At 38.9% G+C, this 20,305-nt stretch overlaps 1 protein-coding gene across 1 annotated transcript in view; it reads left to right on the top strand.

Moving 5' to 3' along the window:
- mdga1 (MAM domain containing glycosylphosphatidylinositol anchor 1) overlaps positions 1-20,305 on the top strand; it is a gene marked incomplete at both ends in the record, with an annotated part of 179,696 nt that overhangs the window by 120,462 nt on the left and 38,929 nt on the right. The window contains 5 exons of the mRNA XM_080500476.1: positions 5,603-5,872; positions 9,920-10,249; positions 11,684-11,983; positions 18,970-19,236; positions 19,400-19,548. Coding sequence (XP_080356602.1) covers positions 5,603-5,872; positions 9,920-10,249; positions 11,684-11,983; positions 18,970-19,236; positions 19,400-19,548 — 1,316 coding nt within the window. The remainder of the gene's footprint in view (positions 1-5,602; positions 5,873-9,919; positions 10,250-11,683; positions 11,984-18,969; positions 19,237-19,399; positions 19,549-20,305) is intronic.

Raw genomic sequence — 20,305 nt, 5'->3', positions numbered from 1 at the left:
ATCCAACGAAGGTGAAACTCCTTTAAAGTCCCCATGCTTCACCTTGTGAAGGTATTTTTTTTTGGTTTTTGGGTTTGTGGTGAGTATGCAGATGCTTCTTTTCAAACTATCCTTGATGTCTTTGATGTGATGCGTGCTGTTAATGAACACACAGCTGTTCAGTTATTCAGATGCTATTCTTCAGTGAATCGGAATACAATTATTTATTATTTATTTTCAAGTAGCAGCCTAGTCATTTTATCCTCCGCTTGCAAAACAATGACCACATTAACAAAAACCACCATGATCTCAGTTTTTCTTGCTTTTTCAAAGAATAAGCACAAACTGATGCAAATTATCCATATATTCTGTACATATTGATTTAAAGACAATGAGGCTGCTCTTGCACAGGCAGAGACTCCACTCAGATACATGTATAAAACATATACACGTTCCGACATTTACTCACAGGCATTCTACTGTGTCTCTAACTCGTATTTCTTTTAAATATGTGTTACCATTGCTTCCAGAAAAAAAAGAGCCTCATCCAAACTCTCTTTGGCACATGGCACTTTTAATGCTGTAATAAATTATACCAACATACAGGGCTTTGCTTATTTCACTGTATATTTAACAAACATATAAATAACCATGTAAAACACTTTCCATCGTGGTTTGTTCAATGTCGGGAAAGCTTTACGGCCCCACAGAGGTTTACTTTGCTGGTACTCTGATTTGATACAATGGGAGGAGACAGTGCTATTTATGTGCTGATTGCAGCTGTTATAGCAGTGAATTTTTATGGCAGCTTTGGAGTCATCACGAGCAAAGTTAGCTTAGGAGCTATCCCATTAATGCACTTGCTTCCGTGTGCATATTTGTCACATGTTAGGTGTGTGTGTGTGTGTGTGTGTGTGTGTGTGTGTGTGTGTGTGTGTGTGTGTGTGTGTGTGTGTGTGTGTGTGTGTGTGTGTGTGTGTGTTTGCATTTCATCGTGCAGGTTCTTGTATTAGTAGAAGCCTGATGTGTAAACTAGTTTGTTGAGCCTCTGCAAGCCTTTTTCATTATGGCGATTGCAATCTGTTAAAAAAGAGATTAAATGAGAGGATGTACTGTGGAGAGTCTATTAGAGGAATGAATTGGTTCCTCTACTGCATTGGTTCAGTCGCTCACAGAGGATTAACTCTCTTTCAGGTTGATAAAAGTCTGAATTCCCCTCATTCTTGTCCTCTCGAAACCCATTAAAGGGAAAAAAAACATGTCAGCAGTGTGCACCTGAAGCTTATACTTTCTTCTTTTTTTTTTTTCAATGTACAGCATGTTTCACATCAAACACACTTTAAGGGACAACTCAGGCAACACAGGCATGAACCAATGTAGCTGCATAGTTCAATATTGGTGTACATTTTGGGGTTTTGAGGCGGTGGAGTCCATCTCCGTACGGGTCACAGCTGTTAAGCAAAAGTGGGCCCAACATAAGTGGTCACAACACTTTTGTTGTGACCAAAAGTCACAACAATAATCTGTACGACAGTTACAGGTGGTAAAACATGTACAGTCCATAATATCTATACTACTGTCAAAATCATGAAATCTATGTAATCTCAAATGATCTCAATAATCTGACTTCAGATACGTTTTCTGTGTGCAAACCACTCACACTGTTAAACTAAAATACTCATTTATATATGAAGGTTGTCAGAACAACCCCAAACTGATCCGTTTGCCCTTGGACAAGTCAAACTGCAACAAATCGGATTAACTATTTGCTCAAGGGCACATCAGTGGTAAACAAAAATCAGTAATGAATATTGCATTATAAATCGCTTCAATATTTACTTTTCGATACAAAGATAATACAGCAATACCATTTATTTATTTATTCACTCAATGGATTTTCTTTTGGATTAAACATGTTTGCAGGTTTGTAACGTAGCAACAATTAATTATCGTGAACCATTAACAAATGCATTTTACAACATTTCATGACCTTCTGTTTGGTTAGTTTTATTTTATTTTATTTGCTGAGCCACTGAAAAATATTAATATCACAACACATTACTGTCCATCAGTGATTGGTTATAGATCTTAGATATAAGATGCTGCTCGGTGCCTCAGGTCAGCTGACCGGCTGCTCCTGGGGGTACCGAGGTCCAAACGGAAGCTCAGAGGGGAAAGAGCCTTTTCCACTGCCGGTCCTAACCTCTGGAATGCCCTCCTCCTTCCTGTTAGACAAGCCCCCTCACTGTCCATTTTTAAAACTCGTCTTAAAACACATTTTTATTCTTTGGCTTTTACCTCAGTGTGAGACTCTGGTCTGGTTTTAGTGCCTTCGTTTATTTTTTTTGTTGTTTTAACCTTTTATGTTTTGTTTATTGTTTTAACATCTTATTGTTTTTATTGTTTTAATGTTTTTATTTTGCGACTTATATTTTTATTTACAATGTACAGCACTTTGTTTCAGCTGCGGCTGCTTAAAAGCGCTTTATAAGTAAAGTTGATTGATTGATTGATTGATAAGAAACATACATCAAGTTACCGTAATTTCCAGATGATAAGCCGCTACTTTTTCCGCACACTTTGAACCCTGCAGCTTATAAAATGACATGGCTAATTTATGGGTCTTTATGGGATACAGGCTTCATGTTGCCAGATTCTACATCCGCATACTAAATATATATGGACATATACTAGATGTATGATAAAATATATATATCAATTAGAAATAATATGTAAAAGTACATTGTACTCCAAAATATTTTGTTGTGTTGTTGTTTGAATTGTTCTATATTTGCTGTGTGTAGGAATTTCCAGCACTAAGAAAGACAGATTTGTGGGAATTGATGAAAATATGAGCAATCCCCACAGTTCTGCAGTGAAATTCCTACCCTGTTACAATGTGGACACCTGCGGCTTAAGTGTCGTCTATATATGTAATTCTTTTTCCTTTTTAAATTTTGCGGGTGCGGCTTATATCCAGGTGTGCTCAATAGTCCAGAAAATACGGTATATCAAGCTCAAAAATAACATTTATTGTTTGCTCTTTTTGAGTCAAACGTTTTTAATAGAACTGTCTCTTTCTTTTTGTCCTCTTATCTTGACCTGTTGGCAAAAAGGTGGACTTAAAATTGCACAATTGTAGACACATTCTAACAAGAGAACTGTACAATACAACTTCAGATCAGTAACTTGCGGCCAGTACAGCGGCTGCTGTAACAGGGCCAACTGCTTTACCCCCGAGTTTCTTCACTGCTGATGAAGGACTGGAAACCTTTTCTCTTTTATTGCACCAAAAAGAGTATTGCAGCCTCTCCAGGGATTTAAACCAGCAACATTTTGGTCACAAACTCATTTTCTTCCGACGTTACCCTCCTGTCACCCCATTTACACCCTTTGGCAAGATATGCAAAAGCCTATTACATGATATTGCAGATTGAATTGCCACCTTCTTGATCTGGGATCATTTCAAATCCTTCAGTAGTTCTCAGTTCTTTAGATTGAATTTAACATCATGACCATATGAAGCAGGTATTTCACCATCATTAGACTATGCGGTGAGCCATATTTAGTGTTCCACAAAAATAAATAAATAAATAAAGCAGTGTTGGCCCTATGGAGTTATTAAGATCACAGAAAGCACTTTAATAAGACATATAATCAGCTGCAGTTACTCAATTTTTTTTTTTTTTAAACAAAATACATTTAAAACATCTAAATTTATAAGCATAGTAAAACTCATATTTGAGAAAAAAATCCTTTTAAATAAAAGGTTTCAGTTAATTGTAGTGTTCTTGCTTGCTCCAGTTGTGAGATACAGAAGTGCTGCACCTAAGATGAGCATAAGTGGTTGTTATAATGCTGCTGCTCTGCACAGTGCGGCTGAGGTCGGGGAAAAAATTTATCAATAAATAATCCTCCTGTTAGGGGTAAACATGTCTCCTCTCAGAACTATACATAGCCAATCAGCTAAGGTTCGTCGACTGTGTGTTCAGGCTGGTAACAGTTGAGATACTCAATGTTTTCTGAGGAAGAAAAAAAAGCTGAAGTTCAAGAAGCCCTGTGTTACATCAATTAACACTTAAAATGCAGAAAAATCTTAGAACAAGTAAGTAAAATATGTTATTGAGTTTCCTGTTACAGATGGTAAATGGCCACTTATGTGGCATGTTTCCGTTCCAGCCATAAAATCAACTTTTTAAAAAAGTCTCAATAGTCGTCTCTGGTAGTGGTGCAAACAGAAAGCATGTTTTGGTGTCATCTGTGTTGTTTGTTAGACCTTCTTTTACATAATAGATTTTTTTTTTCCCCCAGTTTGCTTTTTGTCCCTCTTCTGCTTTTATTTCTTTCCTTCCATTTAGTTGTGTAATGCACCATGGCGGATGCAGGAAGCTCACCCCCACTGCCAGCACTCTGCCCCTTTTTTGTGTGTTTGTTTGTTTGGTTTTTTTTTAAGCTGCTGAGGCCCAATCGATCTCTGTCTCTGGCAACAAGATCTTTTGTAGCCTTTTGCACTTGCATTTTGGGTCATCCCATGCTTTTTTTTTTCTGTTGGGTCAGATGCAGGAAATGGACGCAGTGGCCGAGGGACGATGTGAGCGGGGAAATGGGGACATGAAATACCATTTCTATACTAATTAGTGTGTGCTGAGAATGTGCTAGAAAGTCAACCAGTGATGCACAACGATTAACGTCACTCACTCAATGTGAGAAAATATGCTCTGCCACATATTTAATTTTAATGGTACACTCCAATGAATTTGCTTTAAGAACAAACTTGAAAAGAGGCACTGTTTGTTGAATTGTTCTGACTTGTTTTGTTGGCGCTGACATTGTGAAATGTTGAAGTGGAATACTGACACTCTCATAAACAGCCAAAACCAATTGTATTTGTCAGTCAGTCTGTCTGTCTGTCTGTCTCTCTGTCTATCTATACATCAAGTAGCCTAGTTTGTGAAAAACTAATTTATTATAATTGTCACATGAAAGCATTACTTATGATCTGAAACCAAATCCAATCAGGTCAGTTTGACTTGGACATATGGCTTGGAAGACATTGGCTTCATCAGTTCATGCTGGTCACTTGCCTCGGCTAGTCCAGTTGACCTAATTCAATTTATTTTCAGATGCCTCGTACCTGAACAAATTCTACCCTGACTGCAGTGTTTGAGGCCCAGTGTGCCAGACATGTTTGACTAATTCATTTCTGAAGACTCGATTTATATCATGTGTACACCTACTATATGCACACAGTATAGAACATTTTAAGTAGCAATTTTCAGGTGAATTTAATCCATATTGTTATTTAAAAGTCAGTAACAACCCCATTGAATATTTTTTTTTTTTTGTATTTTCAAGAGTCAGGCCAGACAGCGGGGCAGCGAGTGCCACGATCATCTCACAGTGAGAAAATTAGTTAACAGCCTAGAAATTGCACTTTCTCTAAAAGTAACTGTCGTTGTACTACTTCAGTATATATTCCCCATTCTTCTTATACCTCTGTTCTCAAACCATACACAGGAAGAGTCCAAGAACATGGACATCAGTTTATTTCTCTTCCATGTTTCTCACAGAGAAAGTGATTTCCTCCTCTGTCCCTTTTGTCCCCTGTGTCTCTCCCCCGCAGGTCCCCCAATGATCCGGCTGTCAGTCAATGACACGGTGGTGGTGGATCCTGGGCAGGATGTGCCCCTGAGCTGTGATGTGACTGCCGGGTTTCCCACGCCCAACGTGACATGGTCGCGTTACCCCGGTCTTCTCCCCCTCAGTGCACAAGTTCGAGGGTCGAAACTGATTCTGCGGGCTGTCACACCAGCGGATGCAGGCTTCTATAACTGCTCGGCTGTCAACAACGTCGGCAACCCGGCTCGCAAGAACGTCAATCTGGTGGTCAGGAGTAAGTAGCATGTGTTTGTTCACAGGGGAAGGACGGATGGCAGTCAGGGGGTTTATTGGTGTTTTTAGATAACATATTTGAATGCTTGCTTCAAGGTAGTACAAAGTGCTGCAGTTTTCTTCTGAGTAGAAATACATGCACTTATTAGAATATCATAATACTTATTAAAATGAACAGATGGACAGTGGCTTTCAGACATTTACATTATTTGTTTTGGTATTAAAAAAAAAAACGGAAAAAACTCCTCCAATATCCTAGTTTTTATAAAAGAGTGAATAAAGTAAATTGATGCACATTTTAGGTGTTGTACTGATCAAAAAGCCTTTTGCTGTCTTTATTCTAAATCCAGCAGTAGAAGTATCCAGATATTTTCTTTTTTTTTCTTGAAACATAAATAGCTAAGCTTTGGACTTTTTGTACAAGGTCACAAAAGATTTAACAAATTATTGTCATTTAGTGTTTGTTTTAACTCAGAACCATTTGACGCGTTCATCATTTTTTATTGTTGAGGGTGCAATACATAAACTATCATGAGTTTGTACATTCAACCATTCACTTATTTAAAATGTCTTTAAAGAACACTCATACACTGGCCAAAAGAATGATTCTATTTTTTGAATATCAGATATTATTCAAAATACAGTATGAAAGCTTAGACTATTTTTCTATCGGAAATAGAATAATGTATTTTCGTTTCATAGCAGCTTCATTAAGTGTTGAGGCAGCCCCATTACTGTGTGTTTATGTGTGTTATATATAATATGTCCTGGCAGAAGGCAGTTGATCCATCATTACAGAAAGCAGATGTGAATCTTGTCAGAATGGGCGGTTTAAGTATTGCTCTTTTTGTAATTTCCCTGCCGTTAAAGCAAGAGCCATCTATATTCCCTTCCCTCTGGCTATTTTTAGCCCCTTTAATCATCTTTACTCACTTCAATTAGTTAGACCGGAGTGGAAGCAATTAGCGACAGTCTCTTCTGTTAGTTAACACTGTAGAGAAAGCATGCGGGATGGTTTTCTTCTGTTAGCTTAATGGGCCTGAACACATTGTCACACTAGCACAGGTGGCGAGACGCTGAAGGAGACACACAGTGGCAGTCAGTACAGAGGAGCCTGCAGGTAGGCAGGAGACACGTGTGCATGAATGCCGACCCCCATCTCTTTGTCTCTCGCACAAATGTAGTGAAGTTGCAGGTTAATGCTGGCCTTATGGTCACTCTCTCATATTCATGGCTCCGCCCAAGTATCTTGTTAACAAGCTTGATCATAGTCTGAATCAAGCTTCCCTCTCCTCGGTGTCTTGGTGGGAAAGTCGAGCTGTTTTGTATTCAACACGGAAATCTATTGGGGAAACTCTGCCTTTGAAACTGAAAATTAAATGTGACAGTGTGAGAGTTACTCTTTGTCCTTGATTTTGCTTCCTTCCCCCCCTTGTTATTTTATTCTGTATCGGGCTCCTTTTGTCTAACACTCCCTCACAATTTGCTTCTACCTCTATTTTTCACTCTCATTTTCTTCTCCAATATATTTTTATTTTGGGTTTCTGTTTGTCATACTATCCCCTCCTTAAGTCATTCAATGTTGCACAACTTCCTCTCCGAATTTTCCATCTTGTTTTTCTCTATGTGAACATATGTATATATTAAGTTCTTTTATCTTCTGGTCTGCCTAAAGGTCTGTACATGCTCTACTAGAACACAGCTATTTATTCCCTAACTCTGGGCTGAACAATCGCTTTCTTGTCTAGGTTTGGAAGTTCTACAACTACCATGTAATTGGTCAGAAAGTGTTCACGGTTAATGTGGATGTATGAGCATGCCACCTATACACACACACACACACACACACACACACACACACACACACACACACACACACACACACACACACACACACACACACACACACACACACACATACCTCCCTGGATGCTACACTTGAGTTTCTTCTGGAGTATGAAAAGGCCAGCAGGCAGAATGTCCAAGGCCATTTATTTTTCTACTTGTTTCACAGCAGCAGGCAAAACACAGCAAGCAAGTAGCAAGCAAGTAGCAAGTAACAAGCGGCGAGCAGGGGGGCCATTAGTGAGCTTCCTCACGTGTTATTCCATTGTGAAGGGATTTGAGGTTGTTATCAATGATTTGGACCAAAAATCAGCCCCTATGGAGGTCTGCTTCTGGAAGGGCCCCATTAGGGGGGTTCCAACAAATGTCCCTGGCTGCAGACAGTTAAAGCAAAGGGATTCCATCATATGGATCAATGTGAGCCCTCTAAGAGCCTTCTTCAAGTTCAAGTCGGAAAACAATTGTTTACCTTGTCGACCCCGTCACAAAGCCTCAGCCTCAGAACTAACATTGTTCTCCTATTGTCCACAGTGTCAGAATGAACAGATTTCTCTGTTCTTTCTTTCTATCTTAAAAAGCACCACTGTAAGGTTTATATGTTGTTCATATAAAATTGTTCATAGTTTTTTTTATTTTTTTTATTAGCATAGGGTTGACAAATAACAAAAATGTCCATTTAAGTTTTAGGGTTTTATAATAAAACTTAAATCTTAGAGTGAGTGTGTGTGTGTGTGTGTGTGTGTGTGTGTGCGTGCGTGCGTGCGTGCGTGCGTGCGTGCGTGCGTGCGTGCGTGTGTGTGTGTGTGTGTGTATCATCACATTTATGTTGTTATCATAATAATAATAATAATAATAATAACAATTATCATATTATATAATCATTGTGTGTTTCACATAAGCACATTTCTTAATATAAAAAAGACCTAAATTGCAAAGAAAAGGCACCTGTGGTGTGTGAAGCTCCTGAAGGAGTATTTTTTATTCTGTCATTTTTTTTTTCTGTCTTCACGGTTATTTTCATCAGTCTGTATCCTTATGTGTTTTGTCCTCATGGTTTCCTGTGTTTATGTACACTAAACTAAATTAATCATACTTTATGTTTCTTGTCCTTTCCTTGTCCTGTATTTTAATATGGGCAACTCTAAATAACTAAAGTAAAGTAATCATATTTAATTAATCCCCTTGGAGAAAGGTGTTCTTGTCTTCCAAAACCTGGACAAAACTTTTTTCCCCCCTTCATTTGGTGTTCAACAACTACTGTGTGGCCGTGGTTCAAGTAAAAACTAAATGCCAGTTTTAGTTTTCCAACTCCTCTGTTCTGTCCAAGCACTGTTCTGTACTGGACTTCTTCATGAAGTATAAACCTCCCTGCCCAAAGCTAACATTGTCCATGGTGCCTTGATAAAATGAGCAAATGTTAACTCCCCTCTCCCCGCATGTTGTCCTCAGTCTTGTTAGTTGACAGTTTGCCTCTTTACATCATGGCTTTGTTCTCACTTCTCGTTGTTCTGTGTTCAAGCCTCTTGTTACCCCTTATTTGATCCTCTTGTATTGATTTTGGAGTCTGTCTTTTCCTTTCTGTCATCTGGACTTTAACTTCATCTTCATTAAAGGTCACTTTTCTTTTATTCATCCACATCTGTGTCTGTGGCAGTGATGATGGTGTTTAGCAGTTGAACATAATATGCATTATGTCTGACAAGTTGCACAAAGTACAAATTCTCATCTCTGAACTTGTCAGTATTTAAGTATTTACTGAAGCCTATGGTGATGTTATAGTTCTCTACATTTGTATTTTTGTGTCATACATTTGGATTAATTTTCTTCTTTGGGTTTATGTGAATGGACACTTTTGTCTGCATCAAGACAGATTGAATGCTTGTTGAAATCTGTCTGAATGTCTTATTGGATGAACATATTTTTTTTCAATGATTATATGCTATGTAGTATGCTTGGCTGTCTTATGCGTAACAATATGAATATTTCAGTGAAGACAGAGTAGGAATATGTGATTAAAAGCATTTCTTTGTATACTGGAACTGATTTTGAAAAAATTAGCATTCGAATCAAATCATCTCAGAGACAGGATAAGTAGGTCATTAAAAAATGTGTTTTATCAGTTTTTCAAGTTTATTTTGTAACAGTGCTTCATGCAGTCATATGTTTAACCCCCCCCCTCTTTTTTTTCTCTCCACACACACAGCAATGAGCAATCTGACTTTCCAGATCACCCCGGACTCCAACAAGGACAGTGAGACTATCCAAATGCGTCGAGACCTCAAGCTGTCGTGTCACGTTGATGCCACCCCACAGGACAAAGTCAACTACACCTGGTACAAGAACGGTGCGCCGGTCTTCAACACGGACAGCCTGATCCTACTGCGCAGTGACCCAGATATGGCTCCCGGCACCAGCAGCTTGGAGATCGTGGACATGAAGTTCAGAGACTTGGCCACCTACAGCTGTGTGGCAAACTTTCCAAGCAGCAGGGTGCCAGAGCTCCGGGTGGACATCAACATCTCTCAGAACAGTGGTAAGATGTTCTGTTGCTTATTTCTGAAATATGTCACAGATATTATCACAACATCAGAAGCAAGTGTCAACTGTAAAAAACATACATTACTTTACCGAGTAAATTGCACAGAGCCATGAACTTAATTTTTATTTCTTTCCTCCACTAACAAGTGGCCTGCGGTATTCAGTATGCTGGAAAAATATCACACGGCACTGAAACACAACTACTGTATCCAGACGAGCAGTTAATTTATTCATACTGTTCATATAATGAGAACAACCATAGAACAGTGCCTTAGTCCACTGTGCCACATGAAAATGGTCAGATATACTGGGCACTTTGGGGAACACATTGGTATGCAGCGCAGAGCCTACTAAGTTTATATTTGTGAATTGCAAATACAAACAGATCATTAACATGTTTTTTTTTATTCAAATGAGTTTAACATTTAATAAAAATATATGAACTGTATTATAGTCATTTCAATGCTCATCATGTCCTTTGCTCCCAGTGTGCCTCTGTATGCACTCTTGCCCTGCTGTCCCTCAGCAGAGTATTGAGGGATGTAAAGTATGTTTCATGTGTGGAGGCTCGTGTGTGGATAACCATAATGTTAGCACTTAATACTAAGCTGTGATCTCCTTTAATATCCCCATGTTTCATTTAAACTGTGCGATTGTCCAATAAAATCAGTCTTGTTAATGTCGGCTTCTGTCATACCAGTTTATTCTCCATCTGTCTGCTATCCGCTTTGTCTGTCCGCACCGTCGGAAACTGTGGTGCTATGCCCACTGCCTGACTCGTTACTTCTTTTCATTTCAGTGTACTTAAGCATAGACTTTGCTACCTACAACATTTAAGGCGGTCATAAAATATTGCAAGTGATTTTAACTGAGCTTACAGGCCTCTGAACAAGACTAAACCACATACTGCACATCTGTTGTGGAAATGTCACAATTTGTCATAGTTTGCCAGCCTTTTAAAATCACCTACTATCACTTCAATGGAAGTGCAGTTTATCTTACCTATGCTGAGTAAACCTGAGGGCGAGCGACATTGACAACTGTTTCAGACGTAATTATTCATATGATTCTGCTAATTACTCATTAATTTACTAATGTCACTAATGTCAATCAGGCTAAAAGTATCATTCAGGCCTTTTTAAAGCTTAAAAAGTCTGATGATTTCTTCTTGGTAAAGCTGGTCCTCTTTTCATCTTTCTGCTCCTATTTGGGAGTCGTTTTCAGGCTACATTATATTCTACTTTTTTTTTTATTTTTTATTTTTGGAAGCATATAAATATAATAAAGATATTAATTATATATTGTTGGTTTTCCTTTTGTACAAGTGAATCTTATCTTGATGCCCATGTTTCATTCAAACTGTGCAATTGTCCAATAAAATCAGTCCTGTTAATGTCTTGTTACTATGTCTCTCTGCCTGTCTTTGCAGTCTCTCCTCCCATGCTGGCGGTTCCTCCGGGAGGTCAAGTTGTCAGTGTTCGAGAGGGAGGAACTACCGAGCTGCTGTGTCTAGTAGTCGATGGCAAACCACGGCCACCTATACTGTGGTCACGGGCAGACAAGGACCTTCTCATGCCATCTGGAAAGACCATGGTGGAAACACCCGACGGTCGATTGAGGCTGAAGAATGTGAGCCGGGACATGATGGGAGTGTATCGCTGTCAAACAGCTCCATACAATGGCCTAAACATCAAGCGCAGAGAGGCACAGGTTCAGCTTAATGTGCTCTGTAAGTGTGGAAACTTTTCTTTTTTTCTTTCTTTTTTTACCTCGATCCTCTACATAAAACACTTTGTAATGGCCAGGCATCGGACATTGAAAGTAATCGAAAAACAACTTGAAGTGCAGTTTATTGTGAGTAAATCAATATTTTCAAATACTGTTATAAGAGCATCTTGTGAACTATTAAGATAAGACACGATTAAATTAAACTTTAATGATTTGAGGGCCACAGCAGTGGAAGCAAAGAGTAGTTAAAATATTTATTCTCCTTGTAGTAGAAAAGAAATTGCATTATAAATAACAATAAAACGCAATTGTAATATATCAAATTAAATGGCTCATGAGAGGATCATTGTCAGTAAAAGATTCCCATTGAAAGGGCTGCAATAGGATTTTTTGGGGTCAAATGTTTTTTAAAGGAAATGTTATAACAGGCTAAATACTGAATTCATAGAGGCGTGGAAAGCTGAGCTGTCAGAGCTCCATTACATTACTTAAAGTTAAATTGATTAAAGTACTTTCCATGTGCTCCACCCCCACTAATGACATATTACTCTCACATTGGGCAAAACTATACTCCTACAAAAGAGACAAGCAATGTATGGTAGTGTAAAGAATGCAAATGGAAAGAGAGTAAAGGACACTGAAGACACTCAGATTGCTTAAAAGCTGTTTTCTCTCAACCTCTACCAATGTGGCCACTCCACAGAGATCTATCATTCTAAATCCTCCAGTTTCATAAGTCTTTGCAGCAGGAGGAACACTTGATAATTACTTTTTCATCCCATGAGGTCGCTTACTTTCACTTCTGAAACACTTGAGTTGTTGCATCATTCACCACTGTGATCACCTCACATTCCCATGTATAAATGCTGTTTCATTTTCTTTCAAGTAGCAGTTGGCAGTGGTGTTGTGACTTCATCAAGTAAAGAGGTGGTTCTAATGTTTTATCTAACCAAGTTACACTCATAAGAGGGACAAAGAACAACCTCTCAATAAAATGCAAGCAATGCACTATCACTCTGCAACCACTGTCATATTGAGACATCTCAGTAACATAAATGCATTTGTGAACACTGTGAAATACTCAGTTCTACAGACATAGTTAATAATGTGTAGAGTATATATTATAGACCACTTAAGGTAAGTATAATTGTAATTCTCTAAGTGAATTAAGCAATTGTACAGCAAGTATTCACCCTCACAAAATCTAAAAATATTTATAAAATGAATGAGCTCCACGTAAAGTGTACAATGAAGTAGTTTCTCACTCAACTCCTCTCTACTCTCCTCCCCCTGCAAGACAAATTTCCCCGGCCTGCTAATGCAGGCAGGGTGGAAGGGCAACGCTTCGTCCGCACTGGCCAACTCTGATTAATGGACCAGGTGGCCACCCCACTATGGACAGAGAGGGAAACAGAGCGATGAGACAGATACATGAGCAGGACGGAGACTGAGACTGAGAGAAATGGGGTTAAGAGAGAGTGTGAAACTGAGGAACAGAGCGAGGGATTGTGGAAAGCAGAGGAGGTGGGCATGAGGAGGTGCAAATATAGAAGAGAGAAACTGGTTAGCTGAGAGAGAAATAACATAAAGGAGAACATATTGCTGTTTAGCTGCAGCCAAAAAAGTGTGGATAAACACATCCTTCCTTCCTTGTTGTGCCTGACCCTCACATTTGTTTATTCTATCAGGTTTGTTTTTGCCTCTTTCATTTATCACTGTTGATCAATGAGAGAGGAAAAAAGGGATAATTTTTTATCCCTGTGATAATTAAGTGAGTACAGATTCTTTCTTTTCCCACTTCCTCGTTCGCCGTGTCTTATTTCTTCAGGAGCCCAGTCCCAGTTCTTCCCTCCTGGAGAGGTGGTTGTTCTTCCTCATTGCCATTCTCATCATCATCAATCAGCTAACTGCTGGCCATGAGAGAATCCCTCCCTCTGTCTTGTCATTCCCTTTCTGCATCCTGCATTCTCTCATTCTCTCCCCACCTCCCATACTCAATCACTTGCTTCTCTTTCTTTCACGCCACACTTTTCTCATCATTCGTCTTCCTCATTGTCTTTTTCTTTAAGAGCTGTTTTGCCTCCCCCTCCTCTATCCCACCTTGCTCCCCGTACACGCCACTCGTCTCCTGCACTCTCATGTAAATTGATTTTCTCTTTTTGTACTGTAACAGTTTGCCTTGGTCAGTGTTGCATTCCTGGATGGAATCCATTTTCCATTTAGTATGACAGATAGCGATGGCGTGTTTACATGGATTACATGGATTATGGTCCACTGAATATGAAACATGGTCGTGTGGTGCTGCGAGACCAATATGATGAACAAATAAGAGAGACTCTAGACAAGAAAGTACTCACAACAACTGGAGAGGTTGAAATCTACTGCCCAGGAACATTTGTGATAGTTAGAATAAATGCATACAGTCATGTAAGGGTTTGTAAGGCCTTGTATACAATTTTACAGGGCACGGAAGGATTTATCAACTGCTAAAGTAGCTTATAGTTTACTTTTTTCCATCTCTCTTATAACACCTTTGCTTCACAGTTTGTATATTTTTCTTTCACCTTGTCATTTGTTTCCAAAGTCAGTCATCAGTATGCACATGTGGGTCTGTAAGTAGGGGCAAGGTATATGACCATACACTAATACATCTATAGGATTACAAGGTGACCTTTGACTACTGACTCATCCCTCAGCTCTATCAGATGGCTGTGGTTGAATGAGGTGGCTGCACAGTATGTCCAGGAGGTCGGTGAGACGTAACAAATATTCAACACAATACTGTAATAAAAATTGTGGGAGAATGGCAAAGAGAAAAAAAAAATGAGACTCTGGACTGAAAACAGCCTGGCTACAAAAGCTGAGAAGTTAAATGCAGTGGAGGTTTCCAGTCTCTTTAGCATTCAGGTGCTCACCCATGTAACTCTGACTGGAGTACAAGCACAGAATGATAAACTGATTCCAAAAATGAGTTTGACACCGTATACCTGTATATAGCTGAAAATAAAAAATTAAAATTAATCGATAAAACATACAATTTCATACTGTGTGAAGATAGAGATATTTTCCAAGCTCTAGATTCCTCAAATATGTATAGATTATCTTTTAGAAGGTTACAACATTTAAGCTTTTATTAACTCAGCCTGTGTAAAATGAGATAGCGGTTGCTTCCTAAAGCTTATTAAAAGGACCTATTCCCCAGTTAATGCAGGTAATTTAAAGTGAGAAAAGAAAGGACCCCAGAAGATCAATGAGAATGGCGTTTGCAGAAACTGGACGAGCAAGCAGATGCAAAATGCTTCAAAACAACAGAAAAGGAAAGAAAAACAGCAGCTATATCCCCCCCCAAATCCCCCCCATCATCTTCAAATGCACTTTGCATGATTTGAAACCTGGTCATATGCTGTAAGATGATGACAACTGGCAGGTAAAAATGACAGAACAATTGATGACATTAATCTAAACCTAAAACCTTGACAAAGTTATTTTTATTTCTCCATTTGTAAATGGTGTTTGGGACATGCATTTGTGGGATGGGCAGCAGATCTGAGTCTTCGGGTTCATTCTCTCTGCCAATGCCAAAACACTTTTCCTTGCTGACGACTTATGTTGGGTATTTCTAGGTGTATTGGCTGATCGAAGTCGAAGAAAAAATTTTGTGACTTGACAAGCAGGGGCCAGAATACCATGTGGAAGAAATACAGTATACAGAGCCGCAAAAGACCAGCAGTTGTCATACCAACACGGTGGCACAAGAAGTACTTCCAAGCTGAACCCAGAACTGTTCTATTGGGTTGAGCTTAATACTCAACGGAGGCTATACCGACAACGCTGTATTACATTGGTAGAGAAGATGTAGAACTTTTTTGTGGGCACAATCCTCAAACTCAGCTCTACTGTGCATCTGATGAATTCATGTTCATCTCGATTGTGGCATGATTTAAAGGGAAAGTAATCTATTCAGTGGCACAATATATACAGCCAAGAAGCAATGCTAAAATCAAAAAATTAAACTTCTATTGAACACAATTTCCTGCATAGTCGATTGTTGCCGTCATGGTTTAGCTTTGGAAAAATAAAAAGTTGCACTTCATCTTGTTGTTATACAGCCTTTTCTGAAAACCATAAAGTTATTCCCTCTTTAAATACTGTTCTTTAATTTAAAAGAGAAAAGAAAATAATAATTTCAGCAGACAGGGCTTGAACTTTTTTGTCTGATGTGTTGAAAATACAATGCACTTTGTAGAGTTCACACCAAAGTTATTGAATGTCAAATGTATTATTTATGGAAATAATTTTCAGTAGTTGAGGAGACAATTATGTGACATCACAGTTTGCCTTTTGAGTTAGTTGTATGATCTCAAGTCAAAGCCATGAACACATTCGAAATACATGAGAAGCCTATGGCTGCGCCGTTGATGAGCTCAACGTGCCTCAGTGTGGGCGGAGTCAATGTTGACGTGGGTTGGGTATGTAGGAGATGTGCTTGTTTTTAGTGATGCATTCAGATGCATCACATAAGCAACACACAATCCAGTCAACTCCTGCAGTTAAAACTGGACCAACATGGCGGCTCAGACACAAACTTTTTCTTTCATTACTGAAAGAGTTCAGTGAAATGTATTTCTGAAAACATTGGAAGTCAGAAATAAGCCATGCATTTGAAAAGTTACAACCGAAAAAAATGCTTTTTCGGCAGGAGTGGCTGACGTCACTGCCCAACTTTTCTTCTTGTTCTTATGGGTTCTAATGGGAATAAGATAAATAAAATAAGATAAATTAGTATCTCCATTTCACTCTCTGGTCCGTAAATGCCACAGACATTAGACTCCGCCCACATTCCTAACGTTTGTCCCAATGTTTGCTCCGCTCCGCAGTCAGGGTTTATTGAAATACATTGTGCATTTAAGACTTTTTTTTTTCCCAAGTTGATGATATTAGTTGCTGAGCTCGTCCACAGCTGTACATTACTTTGCATCTGTGTGAGTACATCTTCATACTAAAACTGTACCAATCTCTATGTAGAGCACATTGTACACTTGCTATCTTGAAGTATGTCATACAATCCATATTTCAATGCTTTGAAGCACCCTTTAAAGGTACAGTCATCCTGCCATCTATGTTTGATCGCACAGGTTTCATAAGCATCTCCACTATCAGTCTCTCAGATGCTTCATTATATATAAAACACAGTGAGAGTGTGCCTCCCCTCTCCTGCTTCAAACTGTACACAATCTGGCCGACTGTCATTTGATCTCATCCTAGTGGAGCTTATTTTGTATCCCTATCTGTCTAAATTACATGTATAACATCAATCACACCGTAATTACACATCTGTGTCTGATAAACTTGATTCATAAGGGGCTCTAGTCATGCTGCCTCACCTCTGGGGGCCTGAATGCAAGATCTCATCACTGTTAGTACGGCGGTGCCACTATTAGCATCTTGTCTATTATCTACATGATTAGCCAGAGGTGAACTAGTCTGCTGGAGATTCGTGGCAGAGTAATTTGGTGGTGTTGTGTCTTGGCTGACCCCAGGGCAACAGTACCTTGTCAGTCATTAACCACATAACTACACATCGCTGCTGACAGGTTAATTACAACTGGTTAGAATAGGTTAGTGGGAACGATAGGATTGTGCCTTTTAGTGCTGGATCCCCGGTGGCAGTAACAGTTGTTTTGTGTCAGATGATTTGTCAAAACCTGTGTTTTCTGATGCTCCAAGGAAAGCTGTGCTGCAGAGAAAAAGATCAGTAGCAAGAGAAATGGGACTTTGATGATAGTGATGTATGAGGGCCACCATTGCAATCCATTTGGCATCGTCGATCTGTCTCAAACTTTGTCTCTAAGCCTAAAACCTCTTAACAAATGTATTACTTCACTTTAACTATGCCCTTCTCTTATGATAGAGAAGGGCATAGAAGTTTTTAGATTGGAGACCAATTGGAAATAATAGATTTTACATGGATTTACCTCACTGCTTTGCATAATCAAGGAGTCCCTAATGTACAATGACCATATATGGGGTTTTACAGAAGTCGATAAAGTGGTAAAAATATAGTTAAACATTTACAGAGCTGCCCCAGCAGAGAGGAACAGAGCAACATAATGGATATTTGATTTGACACTGACTCACGGCAGAGTATTGTTGTCCCTGCTAAATAATATATCACTGACAGTATTTTTTAACTAAATAGGGAAACAGCCTTTCATTTTTTTAATTGAATTGAATTTACACAATTTCACATATATAACTCATGATTTTGATATGTGCAATGAATTAGCAACATCATGTCAATTGCCTTTAGAATTGATCAAATAAATGTATTGATGAGATCTTTCAAGGTCAGTTCAGATGGAGTGACAGTGGAGAAGACAATGGAGCTGTTTACTAACAATAATTTATCTCCTGGTTTGAATCTGATGCCATGTGAGGCCTTTCCCCGTGGAGTTTGCTTGCTTTTCCTGTTCTTCATGTTATCCCCCCCCCCCCCCCCCCCCCCCCCCAAGATGCCCAGCTTCCTCCCACAGTTAAACAAATGGTCATCTAAATAGCTTGTAGTTGTGAGTGTGAGTTCTTTTTCCTGCCTACTACAACCATTATGTACATCATTTGGTTACACAACATCAGTTCATGGCAAAAGTGACAAGAGTACGAACAACTCTTGCATAAAAAAACATTATACATAACGTGCAATTTTCCCACATTTGTGAGGTCAATAATTGTATTAATGCTTTAGAATATCAACTGAAAGGTTTGAAATAATTATCTTTGATTTTATGGTCATTCAATATAATTAAATGTGGGTTTTCTGTGTTGGCTGCTAAAAACCATATTTTAAATGGCCAACTTATATTATGATTTTTTTACACAGTAAAGTATTGATAGAAACATTACATAAATATCTTCTTAACAGCATTTAACACAGTCCAAAAAGAAGTAATTCAGTGGAATAAAGGTCACACGTGTGTGTTGCCTCCACAGTCCCTCCCACTTTGGACCCAGTCTTTCAGGACGTACGCTCCAGGAACTATCAGACAGTGACTCTGAGGTGTGCCATCCTACGGTGGAACCCGCCTCGCCTTACAGATGTCCGCTGGTTCCGAAATGGAGACGCAATCCGGATGCCCATGCCGGACTTGAAGGAGACACCGGAGCTGAAGTTCAAGCTCGAACCTGCCAACAACGGCACTTATGAGTGCCGGGTCAGCAATATCGCAGGGACCTCAACATGCACATTTAATGTGTCGGGTAACTGAAAACAAATCAGCTTTTGGTTTTATACCCCTTTGTGTTAAAGTGTTAACTTGTTCATTTGTTTATCACCTAACCAATCTTCTATTCATATGTGACTTAGAGAAGGTATTTTATGGTTTTACTTTGTGTCTGAATTTCTTTCATCTCTTTCTTACAGCACAACCTTACAATGCTGAGTTTTACTTTGATACACCAAATCCAGTTCGGATTCAGAAAGGAAATAACTATTCCTACAACCTGCAATGGACACAGAGAGATCCTGAAGCTACGGACCCTATCATTGGCTACAGGATTTATGTCCAAAAGGTAAACTACTCCTTCTCACACACAGCGCACATTCTGTGCGCTGTATGCATTCAGACACACACACACAAACCTCTGTGTACTGTACTCATGCTTTGATGTAATTCATGTAGTCAGGATAACAGGCAGGTACATGGTTGGACAAACAGGGACTCACTGACATTGTTTATTGAATACTCAAGAGACTGACATTGATCAGTCTGGCTTAAACCAAGGCAAATGTTGGTCACCTCTCGTTTGTGACAATCACCTTGACTGAGCGTCCTCACAGCCTATATAGACATGAACCCACAGACACCCCAGTCTATATGTAGTGAAGCTTGCATGCTAAGTAAACATGGGCTGTCTCAGCTATGGAGTGTCAGGCATGTGTAATCAATCAATGCAAACCTGAACTGAATCAACAAAACCTCTCCTTTCCTCGTGCTTCACTGAATTGCTTCTATTAGTTGAGCTTATACTTAATCTTGTTAACATTGTCAGTCACTTAACAATGTTCACAGAAATCTTAAAAGATATTCAAGATAATTGAAAGAAAACAAACATTTAAAAAAATTGATAAAGCACAATTTATTTACAATTTTATCAAGATTTTATCAGATTTCAGATGTTGTCTGATGTCTGAAATTTCCATACTGATTAAAATGTTTGTTTTTTCATCAACTCTTTGGAATTTTATTTTTTTGTTAACTCTTCTATTTAGTTATTTCTTCGTTCGTTTTATTCTCTTATCTGAGACAATAGTCAAATCTCTTTCAAT

The sequence above is a fragment of the Blennius ocellaris genome (assembly GCF_963422515.1).
Source record: "Blennius ocellaris genome assembly, chromosome: 1".
Lineage (NCBI taxonomy): Eukaryota > Metazoa > Chordata > Actinopteri > Blenniiformes > Blenniidae > Blennius > Blennius ocellaris.
Note: the sequence above shows the minus strand (reverse complement) of the source record. Positions and strands in the feature narration are given on the sequence as shown.